The sequence below is a fragment of the Vulpes lagopus genome, chromosome X, assembly GCF_018345385.1.
Source record: "Vulpes lagopus strain Blue_001 chromosome X, ASM1834538v1, whole genome shotgun sequence".
NCBI lineage: Eukaryota > Metazoa > Chordata > Mammalia > Carnivora > Canidae > Vulpes > Vulpes lagopus.
The window spans coordinates 92,896,568-92,917,796 of record NC_054848.1 but is presented as its reverse complement, the minus strand read 5'-3'; the positions used below and the strand labels follow the sequence as shown (position 1 = coordinate 92,917,796).

The 21,229-nt window shown below is 39.1% G+C and overlaps 1 protein-coding gene across 1 annotated transcript in view; it reads left to right on the top strand.

Moving 5' to 3' along the window:
* LOC121482642 (heterogeneous nuclear ribonucleoprotein D-like) overlaps positions 1–6,929 on the top strand; it is a 34,387-nt gene extending 27,458 nt beyond the window's left edge. The window contains exon 2 of the mRNA XM_041740478.1: positions 5,632–6,929. Within this exon, the coding sequence (XP_041596412.1) occupies positions 5,632–6,646 (1,015 nt within the window). The 3' untranslated portion in view covers positions 6,647–6,929. The remainder of the gene's footprint in view (positions 1–5,631) is intronic.
* Positions 6,930–21,229: the final 14,300 nt, after the last annotated feature.

The window sequence follows — 21,229 nt, the reverse complement described above, 5'->3', positions numbered from 1 at the left end:
GCAGCTGTGCCATTTTACATTTCCAACAGCAATGTATAAGAGTCCTAATTTCTCCACATCCTCACCAACACTTGTCTATCTTTTCTTTTATAGCCATCCTGCTAGATGTGAAGTCCTATTTCACTGTGATTTTGATTTGCATGTGTGGAACACAATCTCAAAACTAATCTGTTTTAGTATAAACTGAATGCTAGAACCTAAGGTACCTTTCAGAACCAAACACAGAAAAAGGCAAAAACATGTTACTTTACAGAAAAGTCAACTGCCCTTCTTCCAAGGGAGGAAAAAAAAAGTTAACAGTGAATAGGTTTACATAGCTCCAATAAATAAATAATTATTTATATATCTACTTGTGGGGTGCCTGCCTGGGTGGTTCAGTCAGTTAAGTGTCTGCCTTTGGCTCAGGTCATGATCTCAGGGTCCTGGGATGGAGCCCAGCAGCAAGCTCCCTGCTCAGCAGGGGAGGCTGCTTCTCCCTCTGCCTCTGCTCATGCTCCTGCTGTCTCTCTCTCTCTCCCCCTCTCTCTCTCACACACTCTCAATCTCAAATAAATAAATAAAATCTTTTTAAAAATAAATAAATATCTACTTGTTTGTTCACATATTTTAATTTATGGCCAACCTCATTCAAAAGAAGTAAAAGCAACTAAAAAATAGACAATTAGGGGACAGTAAGTGAAAAGATTAAAGAGAAGGAAAAAATCCAAAGCAAAATGAAGGCAAAGGTAACACAAAATTTTTACAAACACAAAAATATAAAACAGAAATTCTATTCAACTAAAAAAAAAAAAAAAAAAAGAAAAGAAATTCTATACAACTGTCAAAAGTAGGTCACAAATGCAGTTTTGTAAGTTAAAGTAATTAACATGTACTTTTTGCAAGTACATGTTAATTTATATACTATTCATATGGTTAACTGCATATCAGTTACCCAAATGAAATAAAGCTTTTCCTGGGATCCCTGGGTGGCGCAGTGGTTTGGCGCCTACCTTTGGCCCAGGGCGCGATCCTGGAGACCCGGGATCGAATCCCACATCAGGCTCCCAGTGCATGGAGCCTGCTTCTCCCTCTGCCTATGTCTCTGCCTCTCTCTCTCTCTCTCTGTATGACTATCATAAATAAAAATTTAAAAAAATTAAAAAAAAAAAAAAGAAATAAAGCTTTTCCTGATACTAAAGCTTGAAGAAATAAAATCCCTGCAGATTCTAAGGAAGAGACAAGAGATGCTGCAAAACTTCCCAAACTACTACTGGGTAGGCCTATTTCACCAAAATCACCATGACCCCTTGCTATAATAATACTTATTCCCGGGTGGTAGCTCAGATCCGTAGTTTACAAACACCTAGGATGATTCTTTTGTACAATCTGGCCTTGGAACCACCTGTGTAGTGTTATAATAGCCTCCGTAGTATCTGTCAATAAATACAATGAATTTCAACAGCTGCTTTTCATAGTGCTCTTCAGTGCAAGTAAATGAAATACAAAACGAAAGCATGCCCTATGAAACAGCCAAAATTTGGGGACTACACAGCTTTCCAATGGTCTCACCTGATCCAAGAGTAAAACATATAGTAGTATGTCCTAGAAAATGATCCATGCACACAAACTCAAAATTTTACATAAAATATCATGAAGTGTATAGACTTCCTGAAGCCCAGTGTATAGGCTTCCTGAGGCCCTTCAGGTAAGGAGCTCTGCTTTAAACTAACTGCTTCCCCAACATTAATGTGCATACAAAACCCCTAAAGAAATCCAGTTAAAATGCAGCTTCTGATACAGTACTCCTGGAACAGGTTCTGAGAGCCTCCATTCCCTCCAAGTTCTCAACTGACGCTGATATTTCTGGACCTACCAAATCTTTTTAGAAGGACTGATCCTGAGGAACTATATGTCCCTGAGACAATGCTCCATGAATATATGTTCTTATCATTAAGCTTCCACAGAAAAAGCAAAATTCTATTGTCAGGGAAAAACCTGGAGCTGCAGCTACACTGTTTCCACGCCAAATTAAAGGCTTGGGTTAATTTTTTGGTTCCTATCTAATTGACAGAAAAGGTTTTCTGAGAATTTATATATTTATATATCTGTGGTTTCCCCTTCCCTGAGACATAGCAGCTATGGGGCATTTGAGTCCTTAATACGACCACTGTAATTACACACCTAGCCATTCCATTGCAAAAATTGGCCCAGTGGGGTTCTTAGAGTACTTACATTGTATACCTGTTATCTTGTCTATTTTAGCCACTATCTAATCAAATAGCAGTGTAGACATTAACTCTATTACATAGTAGTTACTATGATTGTAAGTAATTTTAGTAGTTGTTAACATATTTTTTTCAAAATTAAGTAAAATATGTAGAGAATAATTAATTCCACATATTTTCACCAATAAACAACCTAGTGGAAATCTACAATGTACTTACTGCTTAATCCCACTAATCTAAGGTTCATTTGTTTGGAGCACCTAAGATGCACAGAACTGGGTCCTTAATCAAAACTTGCTATCATGATAGACCCATGCAGGCACTGTCTTATTTATTGACTTATGAATTCATTATTTTAATAATATTATAAACCCATGATCCCATTAGCTCAATCTAAGAACTAAAACATTAGCAATAACCTACACCTATCTGCTTCTCCCCATCCTAGTCTCCTCTCTCTTGCTGATAACAATCATCCTGAATTTCAGGATTATATTTAACATTTCTTACTTTTTCTTTAATCTTATCTCATAAGTGTATGTGTGCATGCATACATGCTTATGCAAGTAAGCAATGTAAACAATATATTTGATTTTTCTTGGATTGCACTTTATATAAAGGGGATGATACTGTAAAGAGTAACTCGTAAGACTTAAATCTTTTACTTTATAAGATTATCCAGGCTATTACATAGTATAGTTCATTCACTTTTCATACTTTATAATATTCCACTCTGTCAATATATCACAATTTACCCATTCTCCTGTTGATGAGGATTTGGGTTCCTTCTGGTTTTTTTCGGTTATAATAGAGGCTGCTATGAATATTTGTAGATATGACTCCTAGTTTACAGTTACTAACATTTCTCTTGAGAATATACCTAGGATTAGAATTGCTAGGTCACAGTGAATGTGAATATTCAACTTTACAAGATAATACCAGTATGTTTTCTGAAATAATTATACTAATATATAATTCCAGCATCAACATACAAATAATATTGTTTATCCTCCTCTTCCTCAGGACTTGGCAATGTCAAACTTCTTAATCATTTTCAAACGAATATTTAAAAATATTCTTTCAGGGATCTCTGGTGGCTCAGTGGTTTAGTGCCTGCCTTCAGCCGAGGGCGTGATCCTGGAGTTCCGGGATCGAGTCCCGCATTGGGCTCCCTGCATGGAGCCTGCTTCTCCCTCTGCCTGCATCTCTGCCTCTCTCTTTCTCTGTGTCTCTCATGAATAAATAAATAAAATCTTTAAAACATATTCTTTCAAAAAAAAATATTCTTTCATGCCTTGATTTTAATTTTTCTAATAGTGATGTTGACTAGCTTATGTATTATCATCCTTATTTATTTCCTCAGCTACAAAATTTATGTCTTTTGTCCATTCTTCTATTAGGTTATCCCTTTTAGTGATTTAAGATTTTATTTATTTATTTATTTATTCATGAAAGACACAGACATAGGCAGAGAGAGAAGCAGGCTCCATGCAGGGAGCCCGATGTGGGACCCAATCCTGGAACTCCAGGATCACTTCTGGGCCGAAGGCAGATGCTCAACCACTGAACCATCCAGGCGTCCCATCCTTTTTAATGATTTTTACAAGTTCTTTACATATTCGTGATACCAACGTTTTGATTTTATCTGTTGCAAATAATTTCTCAGAGTCTAGATTATCATTTCACTTACAACAAGTTGTCTTTCCAGTAACAAAAATTTGTAATTGAATGTGATTTATTTTATCAGGCTTATTAGGTTTTTGATTGTGCTTTATGTCACATTTAAAAAATAGTTTGCTATCCCAAAACTCAAGATGTTTACCGAAGGTTTTTTACTAAAAAAGGTAGTTTTGGGGATCCCTGGGTGGCGCAGCGGTTTGGCGCCTGCCTTTGGCCCAGGGCGCGATCCTGGAGACCCGGGATCGAATCCCACATCGGGCTCCCGGTGCATGGAGCCTGCTTCTCCCTCTGCCTATGTCTCTGCCTCTCTCTCTCTCTCTCTGTGTGACTATCATAAATAAAATAATAAAATAAATAAATAAAATGTTTTGCTTTTCACACTTAATTCTTCTGAAGTTCACATTCATATACCACATGAGGGATAGAAATCCATATTGTCTCCATTTTGAATAATCAAGTTTTCTACTTCATTTATTTAATAGTCTCCCCATAACAGAGTGATCTCCACTCCAAATAAGTCATATGTCAAAGTTCCATATATATGTGAGTTTGTTTCTGGACTGTTTTCACTTTCATAGACTCGTATCTATTAGACAAGAATCTCAAAGACACATAGACTCATGTTTTCTGTCCTACTTCTCTATTCTTGACCAATACCACACTGTTTCACTGGATACCCTAAAACTTTATAAACTTAGATATTTGCTGGTGTATGAACATTCTTGCACTGTTCTTCAAGATTTTTTTTTTTAACTACCTTAGGGTATTTCTATTTCCATATAAATTTAAGAAACAGCTTACCAATTTCAATTTTTAAAAAAAGAACTGGGATCATAATCAGCATTTTCTTCAATCTATAGATCAACTTAAAAAAAACTGACTCTTTAAAACAGACTTCTGAGAGCATCTGCGTAGTTAAGTGGTGTCTGCCTTCGGCTAGGGTGGTGATCCCGGGGTTCTAGGATCCAGTCCCCACGACGGACTCCCCACAGGGAGCCTGCTTCTCCTTCTGCCCATGTCTCTGCCCTTCTCTCTCTCTCTCTCTCCTCTCTCTCTCTGTCGCTCATGAATGAATAAATAAAATCTTTTTTAAAATAAATAAATAAATAAATAAATAACAATCCTCTTTCATTAGGTTAACTTTATGTGCTTTGTCTGTCCTAGGTCTTGATGTTTTTGGATGATTCTGTAAGAACCGTAAAATTGACAAACTTCTAGCACAACAGAAAAAAGAGAAAAAAATAAACATTAATATCAGGAATGAAAGAGAGGAATGCCTAGGTGGCTCAGCGGTTGAGTGTCTGCCTTTGGCTCATGGTGTGATCCTGGAGGCCCTGAATCAAGTCTCACATCGGGCTCCCTGCACGGAGCCTGCTTCTCTCTCTGCTTGTGTCTCTGCCTCTCTCTCTCTCTCTCTCTCTCTCTCTCTCATGAATAAATAAATAAAATCTTTTTTAAAAAAAGAGAGAGATATTACAAGTCTCACAAACGTTAAAAGTGTAACAAAACTATACTATCAACAACTCTATGTACCTAAATCTTAGATAAAATAGTCAATTCCTCAGAAATCACACACTGTCGCATTTTTTTTTATTTTTATTTTTTTATGATAGAGAGAGAGAGGCAGAGACACAGGCTGAGGAAGAAGCAGGCTCCATGCACCGGGAGCCCAACGTGGGATTCGATCCCGGGTCTCCAGGATCGCGCCCTGGGCCAAAGGCAGGCGCCAAACCGCTGCGCCACCCAGGGATCCCACACTGCCGCATTTTAAATCCAGCTCCATACAACGCTCTGCCGCCGCTGCTGCCGCGACCCGGCCTGCGCGCCAGCACCCCCGGGCCGACAACTCCGCCACCATGGAGGACATGAACGAGTACAGCAACATAGAGGAATTCGCAGAGGGATCCAAGATCAACGCGAGCAAGAATCAGCAGGATGACGGTAAAATGTTTATTGGAGGCTTGAGCTGGGATACAAGCAAGAAAGATCTGACTGAATATTTGTCTCGATTTGGGGAAGTTGTAGACTGTACAATTAAAACAGATCCAGTGACTGGAAGATCAAGAGGATTTGGATTTGTGCTTTTCAAAGATGCTGCTAGTGTTGATAAGGTTTTGGAACTGAAAGAACACAAACTGGATGGCAAGTTGATAGACCCCAAAAGGGCCAAAGCTTTAAAAGGGAAAGAACCCCCAAAAAAGGTTTTTGTGGGTGGATTGAGCCCAGATACTTCCGAAGAACAAATTAAAGAATATTTTGGAGCCTTTGGAGAGATTGAAAATATTGAACTTCCCATGGATACAAAAACAAACGAAAGAAGAGGATTTTGTTTTATTACCTATACAGACGAAGAGCCAGTAAAGAAATTGTTAGAAAGCAGATATCATCAAATTGGTTCTGGGAAGTGTGAAATCAAAGTTGCACAACCCAAAGAGGTATATAGGCAGCAACAGCAACAACAAAAAGGAGGAAGAGGTGCTGCAGCTGGTGGACGAGGTGGTACTAGGGGTCGTGGACGAGGTCAGGGCCAAAACTGGAACCAAGGATTTAATAACTATTATGATCAAGGATATGGAAATTACAATAGTGCCTATGGTGGTGATCAAAACTATAGTGGCTATGGCGGCTATGATTATACTGGGTATAACTATGGGAACTGTGGATATGGACAGGGACATGCAGACTACAGTGGCCAACAGAGCACTTACGACAAGGCGTCTAGAGGGGGTGGCAATCACCAAAACAATTACCAGCCATACTAAAGGAGGACATTGGAGAAAACAGGAGGAGATTGCTTAAAGTTAACCCATCTTGCAGGACGACATTGAAGATTGGTCTTCTGTTGATCTAAGATGATTATTTTGTAAAAGACTTTCTAGTGTACAAGACACAACCGTGTCCAACTGTATATAGCCGCCAATTAGTTTCCTTTGTTTTTACTTTGTCTTTTGCTATCTGTGTTACGACTCGATGTGGATTTGTGTTTATACAAATTTTATTTGTATGATTTCATGTTAAACCTCAAATAAATGCTTCCTTATGTGATTGTTAAAAAAAAAAAAAAAAGAAATCACACACTGTCAAAACTCAACTCAAGATGAAGAGGTAATATACACAGTCCTTAAGTATTGAAAAAACTTGGGCAGCCCGGGTGGCTCAGCGGTTTAGTGCCGCTTTCAGCCTGGGGTACGATCCTGGGGACCTGAGATCGAGTCCCACATCGGGCTCCCTGCATGGAGCCTGCTTCTCCCTCTGCCTGTGTCTCTGCCTGTGTCTCTCTCATGAATAAATAAATGAAATCTTTAAAAAGCAATAAAATAAAGAAACTGAGAATGTAATTTTGAAACGTGTCCAAAAATGGTATCTCCGGGGCATGCCTGGGTGGCTCAGTCAGTTAAGTACCCATTCTTGATTTCAGCGCCAGTTATGAGTAATATCCAGCTCCCTTGGGCTCTGCACGGAGTGTGGAGGCTGCTTAAAATTCTCTCTCCCTCAGCTCCCGCCACTCACCTCCGCTCATGCACACATTCTTTAAATGTTTTAAAAAATGTTTAAATGTTTAAATGTTTAAAATGTTTAAATGAAAAATAAATAAATAAATAAAAAATAAAATGTTTAAAAAACAAACAAAAAAAAGTATCTCCAGGCCCAGAAAGTTTCACTAGCAATTCCTACCAAACGTTTTAAAAAATAATGCCAATCTACACAATCTCCTCTAGAAAATAGAGGAAGGAATACTTCTCAACTCATTTTATGAGGTCGACATTATCCTGATACCAAAACCAGTCAATAATACAAGAAAACTACAGATCAATATGCCTCATGAATACAAATGCAAAAATCCTCCACAACATATCAGAAAATTCAATCAGGTAACAACATATAAAAATAATATCTTATAACCAAATAGGGTTTGTACCAGGAATACAAGTCTGGTTCAAGGTTCTAAAATTAATCAATGTAATCCAACATATTAAATGGCTTAATGTAGAAAATCACATTATCATATCAATGGATGTACAAAAGGCATTTGACAAAATTCAATATTAAAATGTGATTTTTTTTAAACACACCAAACTAGGAATAGAAGGGAATTTCTTCAACCTAATAAAAGGCATCTATGAAATCTATAGCTAACATTGCACCTAATGGAGATTAAATGGGTTTCCTTCTTATGGTCCGGAATAAGGCAAGGATGCAGTACAAAAAGGGAATGAAAAAACATGCATACCAACTGGAAATTAAGAAGAAATTAAATGATCCCTATATGTTATTTGTTTGTTTGTTTTTAAGATTTTATTTATTTATTCATGAGAGACACACAGAGAGAGGCAGGGACACAGGCAGAGGGAGAAGCAGGCTCCATGCAGGGAACCCAATGTGGGACTCGATCCTGGGACCCCAAGATCATGCCCTGGGCCAAAGGCAGGTGTTAAACCGCTGAGCCACCCAGGGATCCCCCTGATCCCTATATGTTAATAACATACTTTCTAAGTACAAAATTCCAAACAATCTAAAAGCAAACAACACCAAAAAAAAAAAAAAAAAAAACTCCTAGTAAGTTTAATAAGATTGTAAAACAGAAAGTCAATCAAAAAAAAAAAAAATCAATCACATTTCTATATATTAACAATGTACAGTTGGAAACTGAACTTTTTGTAAGTTTCCTTTTATTTATTTATTCATATTTTTAAGTTTCCTTTTATTAACCATGTATAACACTTCCATCCAGATCACTACAGCTTAAAGTAGATCACTACCCTTATCAGCTATTTCAGTAGCCAAGAGCAATGGATAAGATCCATTCGACAGTTCTGAAAAGTTCGCACGTGCTCCATGGATAATTCCATTTAAAATAGCTTTAAAACATGACCTACTTAAGTATAAACCCAACAAAAAATGTACAGGATATAAATGCAGAAAACTTCAAAAACTAAATGAAAGATATCAACAAAAACCTAAATAAATGTTGAGACAGTGTTTTCATGGATTTAAAGATTCAATATAGTTTAGATGTCACTTCTCCCCTAAATGATGAGTTTAATTCAATACCATTAGCAATTTTTTTAAAAGATTTTATTTATTTATTCATGAGAGATACAGAGAGATTGGCAGAGACACAGGCAGAGGGAGAAGCAGGATCCTTGCAGGGAGCCCGATGTGGGACTCAGTCCCGGGATCGAGTCCCAAGACCATGCCCTGAGCTGAAGGCAGCAGCCCAACCACTGAACCACCCAAGCATCCCAAATTTTTCTTTTGTTTTGTTTTGTAGATACAGACAAGCTGATCCTAAAACTACATGGAAAGGTTAAAAAATAAACACCTAGAGTAACCAAAAATATTTTGAAAAAAGAACTAAGTTGAAAGATTCACACGATCCAAATTTAAAACATATTATTATGAAACTACAATAGTCAAGATTGCTCGGTATTATACCAAAAGGATAAACAGAGCAATGGAATAAGCAGCCTAAAATTCGATCTACACACATATGGCAAACTTATGTTTATAAAAGGTTAAAATGCTATTTTGTGTGGAAAGTAGTCTTCTCAAGACAAATGATGCTGCTGTTCTCAAAGAGAAATTTATAATTATATGCCCGTGTTCACAGCATTAGTCAAAGTCTCCAAAATGTGTACAAAGCCAAAGTGTCCATCAATACATAAATGGAGAAACAAAATGTGATACATACATACATGCAATATTATGTGGCCTTAAAAAGGAAGTAAATTCGGACACATGCTATAATACAGATAAATCTCGAAGATACTATGCTAAGTGAAATAAGTCACAAAAAAGACATATACTATAAAATTCCACTTATATAAGGTATCTATGTAGTCAAATTCAGAGAAACAAAAAGTAGAATGGGGAGGGAGGAAATGGGGAGTTGCTTAATGGATATAGGGTTTCAGATCTGCAAGATAAATTTCTGGTGATTGGACAAACAACAATGTGAATATACTTAACACTGTTGAATTGTACACAAAAATGGTAAGATGGTACACTTTTTTACAATTTTTTACATTGTTAAGTTAAAAATGGGTGCTGGGAGCACCTGGCTGGCTCAGTCAATAGAGCATGTGATTCTTGATCTTAAGGTCCTGAGATCAAGCCCCATGTTAGGCACAGAGCTTACTTAAAAACAAACAAAAACAAAAAACTAAGAAATTTTAAAAATGAAAATAAAAAATAAAAATGGGTGCTGGAAAAAATTATCGAAAATCTACCAAAGTTTCCTGGAAAAGGGTTAGAGATTAATGGAGATAAATAGTAAATATGCATCAGGGATCTTCTGAGGTGATTAAAACATTCTAAAACTATTCATGGTGATGGTTGTAGAACTTAAAAAATTTTTTTGATTACTGAATTGTATACTTTAAAATGATGAATTATGGGGATCCCTGGGTGGCGCAGCGGTTTGGCGCCTGCCTTTGGCCCAGGGCGCGATCCTGGAGACCCGGGATCGAATCCCACGTCGGGCTCCCGGTGCATGGAGCCTGCTTCTCCCTCTGCCTGTGTCTCTGCCTCTCTCTATCTCTCTGTGACTATCATAAATAAATAAAAATTAAAAAAAAATATATTTAAAAAAAATAAAATAAAATAAAATGATGAATTATGAAAGGGTAAAATATGCCTCCATAATGGAATTATTTTTTTAAATGATGCAAGACCACTATTTCTAAGGAATCTCCTGTCTGCTTTCTGTTGTTATAAATTGTACTTAGATATGATGCCAAAAGCATGATCCATAAAAGAAAAAAACTGATAAAGTACACTTCACAAAATTTAAAATGAAAAAGGTTTTCTTTTCTTTGCAAAAGACTCTGTGAAGAGCATAAAAAGATAGTTACAGACAAGGAGAAAATACATGCAAATCACAGAACTGACAAAAGACTTATATCCAGAATGTATAAAGAAATCTCAAAGCTCAACAGTAAGAAAACAAATAATTCAATTTTTAAATGTGCATAAGACTTGACTGGACACTTCACCAAAGAAGATACTCAAGTGGCAAAAAAATTAATAAAGGAATTAGGTTCAACATCATTAGCCACTGGGAAAATGCAAATTGAAACCATGAGATGATATATCACTACAGAGCAATTAAGAATGACTAAAATTAAAAAATACTGGCAATACCAAAAGTTGGTGAGGATGCAATCAACTATAACTCCCATGTCTCCTTGTAGGAATGCACAATTGTATAGCCTCTCTGAAAAATGATTTGACCATTTCTTATAAAATTAAACACACACTGGACTGTATGACCCAGCAAACCCACTCCTAGGTATTTACCCTCAAGAAAATAGGTGTTCACAGCAAAACCTCTAATGAGTATTTAGAGTTTCTGTTCATAACTGCCCCAAATCAGAAGCAACGCACATGGCTATTAACAGATGAATGTATAAACAAGCTGTGGTATATCCATACAATGGAATACTACTCAGTGATAGAAAGGGATGAGCATGCAACCAAGTGAATGAATTTCCAGATAATTTTGCTGAGTGACGTTCTGTAAAAGACAAAACTATGGTGAAGAAAAGTTGATCACTGCTTTCTAGGGGCTAGAAGGGGGTAGACAGTATGTAAAAAAAATAGCAGAAGTTTTCAGGGGAGATGGAATTGTTCTGTATCCTCATCAGTGAGAGCTTCATGAATTTGTATACGTGTTAAAACTCATAGAAATCCACACCAAAAAAGAGCACCTTCACTGAACTATAATTTTAAAAATAAAATTAAAAATAAATCCTGGGTCGGGGCACCTGGGTGGCTCAATCAGTGAAAGCATCTGCCTTTGGCTCAGGTCATGATCCCAGGGTCCTGGGATTGAGCCCCAAATTGGACTCTGCTCAGCAAGGAGCCTCCTTCTCCCTCTCCTTCTGCACCCCCCACCTCCCCTTGCTTGTGCTCTCTCTCTCACTCTTGCTCTCTCTCTCAAATAAATAAATCTTTAAAAAATAAAATAAATAAAATAAATCTGGTTCAAAATGGTTAAGATGGTAAGTTTTATGTTATATAATTTTGCCACAATAAAAAAAAAAAGTCAATCAATCATTCCTAGTTCAATAATTAACCAACTCTGAGTCCTTGGGCAATTTTATCTCATTTTACTAGTATTTAAAATGTAAATAATAGGGGCACCAGAGTGGTGAAGTCAGTGAAGCATTCAAACTCTTGGTTTTGGCTCAGGTCGTGCTCTCAGGGTCATGAGATAGAGCTCCATGTAGGGCTCCACACAAAGTATGAAGTCTGCTTGAGATTCTCTTTCCCTCTCCCTCTGTCCCCAGTTCCCTCTCTCTCTCTCTAAAATAAATAAATCTAAAAATGATTTTTTAATGTGAATAATAAAGCTACTTACCTCATAGGCTTATGAGAATTAAATGAAAACTTTATATAAAATGCTCAGCATAGAATAAGGTCTCAATAAGTACTAGCAGTTATTTTTTACCCTGTAGATACTAATATCACCCCCACTGAATCCATCCTAAATGAACTCCCTGAGATCATTTTTCTTAATCTCCACTTTCATTATTTTCCTATCCTTTCAAAATATGTCTGCACCTTGTCCATTCAGCAGAGCAGATGGGCCCTCAGGAGGAGCACAAATTCCTGCTAATGAGTAAGTCCCTTAATTCATATCCTTGGGCATACACAACAGCCCATAATGAACAAGAATTTGCTACATCCTCAGGATATCATGCTTAGGCTGCTGCCTACTGTTCTTGAGACAGAGCCACCATCCCTGCGTCCCAGGAATACTCCCCTCTCCCTACAAGTTATTATCAACGTCTCAGTACAGACTTAATAGAGGAGAATTCTAGATTGCATGGGGGAGAAGACCAAGAGGGAAGAGGGAAAACCAATAGGAAAGTGGGAAAATAACAGACATATTTTGCCGAGTTCAAAGTTGGCCAAGGGCCAACCGTCTCAGCCCATTTTTATTTAACAGTCCCCTCCCCTATATTGAGAAATGGAATCTTACCTCAATTCACCCTAGCATCTAGGAAAATCTTTGGAAAAGTAGAACAAAGAGTGAGGCAAATGGGTTTGATACTGGATGCAACACTTCTGCAGGCCACAGCTCCATAATCTGTATTATCCAATAAATTATTTCCCCTGATAGGCTATCATGCCCTCTGTCCCCCTTGCAAAACCATGTTTCTGGTACTGTTTGCTCCATTATGTTCCACTGAAAAACGAGGCATACATCATGCCCCCAACAATAGCTCCCAGAACTTAAGAGTTGCCTGCATCAGAAACCATCATAGAGAAGAGAAAGAAATTTCCATCTCCCGCCCCCTCATGATCAAACTGGGGCTTCAGCCCACACAGATCTGTCACTCTGAGAAGGCTCCCCAGTCACAGCATCATCTTTGCCAAGGAAGAACAGAGAAAATTGCATCTCACAGCTACACAAAGTTAACTTTTCTATTCTAGCCTGTATTTTAGCAGCACTGCCTCCTTCAACAATTATCTCAAAAGTACAAATTCAGTTTTCACCTGGAGTGGAAATCTGACTTGGGAAAGGAGTCTCCTGAGCTAAGTTCACATCAGAGCCTAAAATCATGCTGCAAAAGAACCAAACTATTGAACTGGGCAAGATTTGACGTGGCTTAAAAAGCCTACTTTGATAAGCCCCCTCTTGAATTTGTGACCTGAGATGGAGAGAAACACTCATTGAAAAAGAATTAAATATGGGGTTTCTATCATGCCCTACTGCCATCCCAGAATAGCAGCACTAATATTGACTCACACACACTCTGTGATTGAAATCTTACCCATTCTCTACAACTCCATTCAAATGTCATCTTTTAGGAAGCTTCCTTAAGTGGCCAGGCCTATAGCCCATTTTCTATCCCAAACTTCTTAGCATATATTTATAATTGTGTTGTGTGCTACTCAGTCATGGCAGAAAAAAGGTTAGGCTTCTCTTCCCAACTATACAGTAGGCTCAAGTGTAAGGAGTCTGTACAAAACATCCCTGGTATGTGGTAGGAGTTGTTGATCAACTACAAAACACTGAAGTGCTAAGGAAGCTTAAGCAACCCTGGCCCCCACTGGGTCCACAGAAACTCATGTAGACAGGGCCACCCATTATCAGTATTGAGAAGAAGACACCTTCCAATAATTTATATACTCCTGAAAGCTCTTTTGCTACCATATAAATGAAAATTCGTTCAAAATGGTCAGTCCGAACATTTGAGTTCAGAAGATTCATGCACCCACAGGGAGACAAAGGCTCAGGCAATGTAGCCCATTGAGAACCTTAATTGAGAAAGGTGTCAGAAAAAAAAAAAAAAAGAGAGAGAGAGAAACGTGTCAGATAAGACACAGGCTGTAGGCTAGAAAATGTGCCTTGCTCATCATGTCTTCTTTCACTGCCCATATCCACAAATTAAATATTTGGCAAGTAACAAAGCCCAAAAGGCCAATATTTCCTCAGGTCAGGTTTCCTTCCAACAGACTGACAGTGGGCGTTCCTTTATGTTCTTCGGAAGAAAAGTTCTAGCGCCACAAATCCATCTGCAAGTCCTGCTGTGTCACTGCCAGGACTATGGGTACACAAGGATTACAGAGACAAGGCAAGATGCCCAGACTGAGAAAGCCAAAAGAGAGATGAATATACAGGGCAGAGTACAGGTCTAAGCAAGAGAGGTAACTGAAATCAGAAGGTCACCGTGGACTGGAGACACAAATAAGCACAGGAGATAGGAGTGTGGCAGGGGACAGAAATCAGGCCATGAGGTAGCCTGGAAGCACATGGGTATCAAAGAGCAAGGCATGGATTAGGACTGCATTATTAAAGTACAACGGGTATGGGGGCAACCCAGAGTCTCGGTTCTACCACTTACTAGAGCTGTGATCTTTGACATATCCTATCACCGCTGCCTAAATTCCTTTTCTACAAAATGCAAACTTAAACTTATTTCAGGGCAGCCCGGGTGGCTCAGTGGTTTAACGCCGCCTTTAGCCCAGGGCGTGATCCTGGAGACCCGGGATAGAGTCCCGGGTCAGGCTCTCTACATGCTTCTCTCTCTGCCTGTGTCTCTGCCTCTCTCTCTCTCTCTCTCTCTCTCTCCCCCCGTCTCTCATGAATAAATAAAATCTTTAAAAAAAAAAACACATATTTCACTGCCTACGCATCACAGTTTGGTAATAGGGATCAAAGCAGATAAAGGATATTAGAACATGCCTTATCAACTCCAAATCACTGTTCAAATGTGAGTGATTATTATTAAATCATATGTATGGACAAGGATCAGGGAGACAAAGCACTACAAGAAAGGCAAGCTGGGTATGAGTAGTGAGTCCAGAACCTGCACCAGAGACAGAGAAATGCAAAACTAGATCATAGCAACAGAGAAAAGGGTCATAAAGTAGGATCAACAAAGAGGCCAAGAAACTTAAACTTAGGTCCTTTGCACTGCAGAAAATTATCTTCTGTAAGCTAAGGCAGGACACAAAGAAAAGGTTAGACCTTCTCCTCTCCCTCTTAACAGAATAAAATTGAATAAATGTTCAGCATTTCTGAGCATCTACTGTGCACCCACACGGCATTGCAGTGGGGAGTGGAAGACAGCCATGAGAGAGTGGGCTTACTTCTCTGTTTTCTGCCTCAGTGAATGGCACTCCCACACACCCAGCGATCCAAACCAGAAACCTGACAGGCATTCTAGACTTCCCCCTGTCTTTGGCTCTGCGTCTCCGATCGATCACTAAACTCTATTTGGCTGTATACCACCTTTAAAACCTGTGCTTCCTCTCAATTCCTATTGCCATAGATACTCACTCTAACAGTCCCTCATCGTGTCAACCTCCAACCTAATCAGCCCCCATGCCATCATCTATCAGAATAAATGTTTTCAATCACTAATCAGACAATGTAACTCCTCCATACAAAATTCCACAGTGGCTCACCATTGCCTGTAGCCTAAAGTTCAATGTCCTTAATGTGACAAGACTCTCCATATTCTGGCCTTTAATACTTCTCCAGATCTACCTCTCACTAGTTGTTCTACCCACCTCCAGACCCAACTGCCTTCTAGTCATGCCAAACCACTTACATTTCTCTAATGTTTTGTACTTTTGCAAGCCTCTGCAACTTTTCTTCTGATGCTCTTACTGTTTGGAATATTCTTCTTTTCTCCCAATTAAAAACAGACCAAGTGTGGAAAACTAAGCTGAATCAATCGCTTCTATTATGAAGCTTTTCCTACTTTGAGTAGAACTGGCCCCTACTCCTTCCTTTATGCTTCCCCTATACTCTATTTTGATTTCTATCACAGTACCTAGAATACGTTACTGTACTTCTATGGTTATTTATCTCCCCTACTAGACTGGGCACTCCTTGAAGACAGGCACTATGTATCAATAATTATCTTCAAAGCTCCTGTACCTAGCACAGGACCTAATATATCAAGTAGTCAATAAATGTTCGTTGAATAGATGAGTGAATAAAGTCATCACCAGGAGAATTATAAGATATGGACTGAGTCCACTAAGAGGACAGTACAAGACAGTATAATAAGGCAAGTATTAAATTGTGTATTGCAGGGATCCCTGGGTGGCTCAGCGGTTTGGGCCTGCCTTCAGCCCAGGGTGTAATCCTGGAGACCCGGGATCGATTCCCACGTCAGGCTCCCTGCATGGAGCCTGCTTCTCCCTCTGCCTGTGTTTCTGCCTCTCTCTCTCTCTGTGTCTCTCATGAATAAATAAATAAATAATCTTTAAAAATAAAAATAAATTACAAATAAATAATAAATAGTGAATTGCAGACACTATGTACCAGAGGAGAGTAGAAAATACACCGTAGGTTCCCTAATTGGAAAAAAGTCCATGGAGAGGAAAAGCCTTAAAGGAGCCTCAGAGAACTACCAGAAGTATGTATGTATGTTTGTGTCTGAGGATGTGTGTGGGGGTCAGGGTGGGAGAGTTGCAGAGAGATTTTAAGGAGAATTAAACCTCAAGAACAAGATGAGCTTCCTCAGATTCAGAGGGATAATGTCAGCCCCCACGCAGCACCAAATAAGCACATCTCTAGTTAATAAGGTGGCTTGCTCTTTGCTTTCTGAAAATGGAGAAATTAAATTATCTGCTTTGGAAATGCTGCCTCAGAAGTACTTGGCACACAGACTGAATATGGAGCCACCATCCTGGTAGAAGATAAATCAAATACAGAATGGCTCTGACAAAGTTCAGAACACGCAATGAAAACTGAGAGAGACAGGACCTGGATTCCAGCCATAACCAGTGAGTCAAGGTCTCTGAGGGGCAGCTGCAAGCAGGATGCTGAAAAGAGAAGAAGGAAGAGGAAGAAGCAGTACTTTTTAAAGAGACTAGCATCTCCAGAAGCAACTCCCCTCCCCCTTGCCCCCAGGAAAAACAGTAGCAATGAGATGCACTTAAAAAGCACTTCAATATGCAAGTGAGACAAACGGCAGGCAGATGTGCAGAAGCTGACATAGTTGTTTCTGGGATTTAAAAACTGGGAAGCATTTGGAGAACTGAGTCATTCCAATTCCCAGTACTGCGACATCCACATGGTACCAATGTAACTGGCAGAGAGTTGACAAGTTCATGCCACCATCCAGACTTTTTGCCCATTTCTATGATACCCAAGAGGTAGTTTTTATTGGCAGTTTTTACTGACATGACTATCAGTCAAGTCAAATTCATCTTCTGGAGGCTCTGTTGTCTCTCTCTGCAAAGTAAATATGAAATATTCCTAGCTCATGATGCTGACAGTGGAAAAACAGCGGGCCTTCCCACACCTTGTTCCATGGTGCTCTGGTCAGAAAAAGAATCTGAGCCTGAGTGAACACAAAGAAAGGAAAGATCTGGGGATTGTACAGCATTGGAAATCCTGCCTAGAACTTCCAGAAAACAGATCTAGATAGATAATAGATGATAATGGGTGATAGAAATAGATGACAGATCTAAATGATGAGACAGAGATCGATGACAATATGGGACTCACATTTCATTCTAATTAACTTAAAGATATACCGACTTGCCACACAGGTTGTATCTTGGCTGGCTGATGAACTAGAACTGCACTTCGTGCCTGTAGATTCATGAGTATATAAATACCTCTTACCTCTGCAGTGCAGGCTTCTTCTTAAGAAGCTCAAGGAGCACACGCACCCAGCTACAAACACCTTTCTCCCCTGCTCAGCCTTTTTCTCTGACTTTGCCCAGAATATCCTGAATCGTATCACGGCTTTATCAAACTTAATCCTGGTGCCTAAGCTTGGATCTCCCCAAAATATTTCAAAGAAAGATACAGAACTGCTTCACAGGGCATGAAGAATGAATGCAGTTCCTCACTTGCAGGGACTCATGGCCTCGGGTTCTACTGTCCTGACTCTAACAGGCACAGATGTGAGACAGCTCTGCACCTTCCGCTAGTTTATTCTCTCTTGCTTAGCCAAGGTTGGGTCTACTGAAGGAAGAAGGAGGGTATCTTTATACCCTGACAAGTTGCGCAAATCCACCTCACTGCTTTAATTCTATGAGAGTTATTTTACCTCATATCAGGGAGCAATTGTGGAAGAATCATGGCCTAGGACTATTGGCTTACCCATTTCTGACAGAAAGCTCAGCTCAAATATCGCTTTCCTCAGGAAAGCCTCTCCGACTAGCTCACTCATTAAATAATTTAACGCATGGGGCACCTTGGCTCAGTCAGTTGACCTCTTGATTTAGGCTCAGGTTCAGTTCAGATCATGATCTCAGGGTCATGAGATCAAGCCCCATATCAGGTGCCATGCTCACCAGAGTCCACTTGAGATTCTTTCCCTTTCTCTCTCCCCCAGAGCCTCCCCCAGATTGCTTGCACACCCCCTCTCTCTCAAAATCTTTTTAAAAAATCAACTAATAATAATAACAACACATCGTCTCAACATATAACACATTCACTCAAAACAATTGTTATTAATTATCTAAGTACTGTCCAATAGAACTTTCTACGATAATGGAAATATTCTTTGTTGTCCAGTACATTGGCCACTAGCTGCAGGGGCTGTCACTGTGGACAGCACCAGCAATTAGATTCTGTGTTTCATGAGGGCAAGGATTATTCTGGCATTTTTGTAACATGGTATCCCCAGAGCCTGCACAATTAACAATTCAATGAGTACTTAATTACTTCATTAGTTAATCAGTCTACTGCCATCTGTTTATTTACTTAGCGCCATGGTATTAATTCTCTTTGAAGTTATTTCGCAAATGATTTCATAAGATAATCACTAAATATTGATATTCAGGCTGAGTGAGAACGATGTAAGCAGAGTAGATAAAGGGGAAGGAACAAGGAGAGGACTATCCAAGTTCACAATCTAGTTCAGATACTTACTAGCCACATGACCTTGGGAAAGTCACTGAACCTCACTGAGCTTCACATTCCTCATCTGTACAATTTGGACAATAATATCGATCTACCTACCTTGTATCTATCTAGTGTTGTGATGGTGAAATGAAATAATGCATATAAAGCACAGTTAATATAAGTGGTATCTATATCATTGGCTTTTTTCTTTTTTGGAAGAAGAGGATTAGCCAGACAAGGATGACAAAACCCAAGTAATTGAATTCTCTACAATAAAGCACAACTCCTAGCATCTCTCCTAAGAAATTCCTTTTCTTCCTCTTTCAAACAAATCCAAATCGGATTCTGTATACCACCCTTCAATCTCTTCCTCTTCACTTGGCCAATATCTAGCCACCAAACTCATGAATCTCATACAGTGACATTTTTTCACCACGGAGAGGCTTCCTAAAGCTCTACAATCTCCTCTACATTGGCAACTGTGGTGATGCAGCCTGGTCTGAGCATTTATCATGACAATAAGTATCTTTGTCTTTGGTCTTCCCTACCTTACCAACAAGCCATCAGAAAAGATGGCAGCAGGGCAGCCGGGGTGGCTCAGTGGTTTAGTGCTGCCTTCGGTCCAGGGCATGATCCTGGAGACCCAGGATGGAGTCCCACGTCGGGCTCCCAGCATGGAGCCTGCTTCTCCCTCTGCCTGTGTCTCTGCCTCTCTCTCTCTCTCTCTCTCCATGAATAAACAAATTTTTATAAATAAATAAATAAATAAATAAATAAATAAATAAATAAATAAAAAGATGGCAGCATTTCAGGCCTTGATGCTTAGTATGAGAAACAACCTTCACAGTTAAGGACTGATAGCTATAGACTTGCTGATTCTAACATCCATTATACTGCTTCTTACAACCAAGGGCAAGGTCGCCATATAATTCACAGCATTGTAAAGACCATCCAGCCTTCCCATTTGAGGGTAAAGTTGAAATTCATTTCAAAATTTGGAAAATAAAATTCGAAGTAAATAATCCCACTTTTTAAAAGATTCTGGGGCCTAAAATATAAAGTAAAAATAAAAAAATAAAAAATTCTGGACCTTATGAATCTAAACCCAGTCAATCTCCAATATGGAAAAAAGCAAATTATACATAAGTCACCTACCTCAGGTGCAGGACAATAAAACCCAGGATCCAGATCTTTTTTTTTTTTCAGGATCCAGATCTTAATGAGGTCCTGCCTTAACTAAGGCATACTACACCTTCCAGTTTTGTCAAATGATGTGCAGAGAGGTGAGAGAACATCATACTGTCTGTGCTCAAAAGGCCTTCAGAAACCATTTAATCAAAAAAAAAGGGGGGGGGGGGAAGCCCAGGTGGCTCAGTGGTTTAGCGCCACCTTTAGCCCAGGGTGTGATCCTGGAAACCCAGGATCGAGTCCCGCGTTGGGCTCCCTGCATGGAGCCTGCTTCTCCCTCTGCCTGTGTCTCTGCCTCTCTCTCTCTCTCTGTCTCTCATGAATAAATAAATGAAATATTAAAAAAAAAAAAAAAAGAAAGAAAGAAAGAAACCATTTAATCCAGGGGCACTTGGGTGGCTCAGTGGTTGAGCGTCTGCCTTCGGCTCAGGTCTTGATCCCTGGATTCTGGGATCAAGTCCCGCACTGGACTCCCTGCAGGGAGCCTGCTTCTCTATCTTTCTCTGTCTGAGTCTAATGAGTAAATAAATAAAATCTTAAAAAAAAAAAAAGAAATAATTTAATCCAGTCTCTGTTTCATAGATAAGGAACTAAAACTCAGAGGGAACATGACTTTTCTACCAGCACACAAACTATTAGTAGAACTTTTGACCCAAGACTCCAGATTCAGAGGCATATGGTGGTATAGTGGAAATTACATGAAGACTGAGACCTAAATTTTCCTTTCATTAGCTGAAGTCACTTAACCTCTCTGATTCTTAATCTTTCTCATCCATAAAGTAGAACTAATAATAATAATCTACTTCACATTATAAGGACTGAAAAA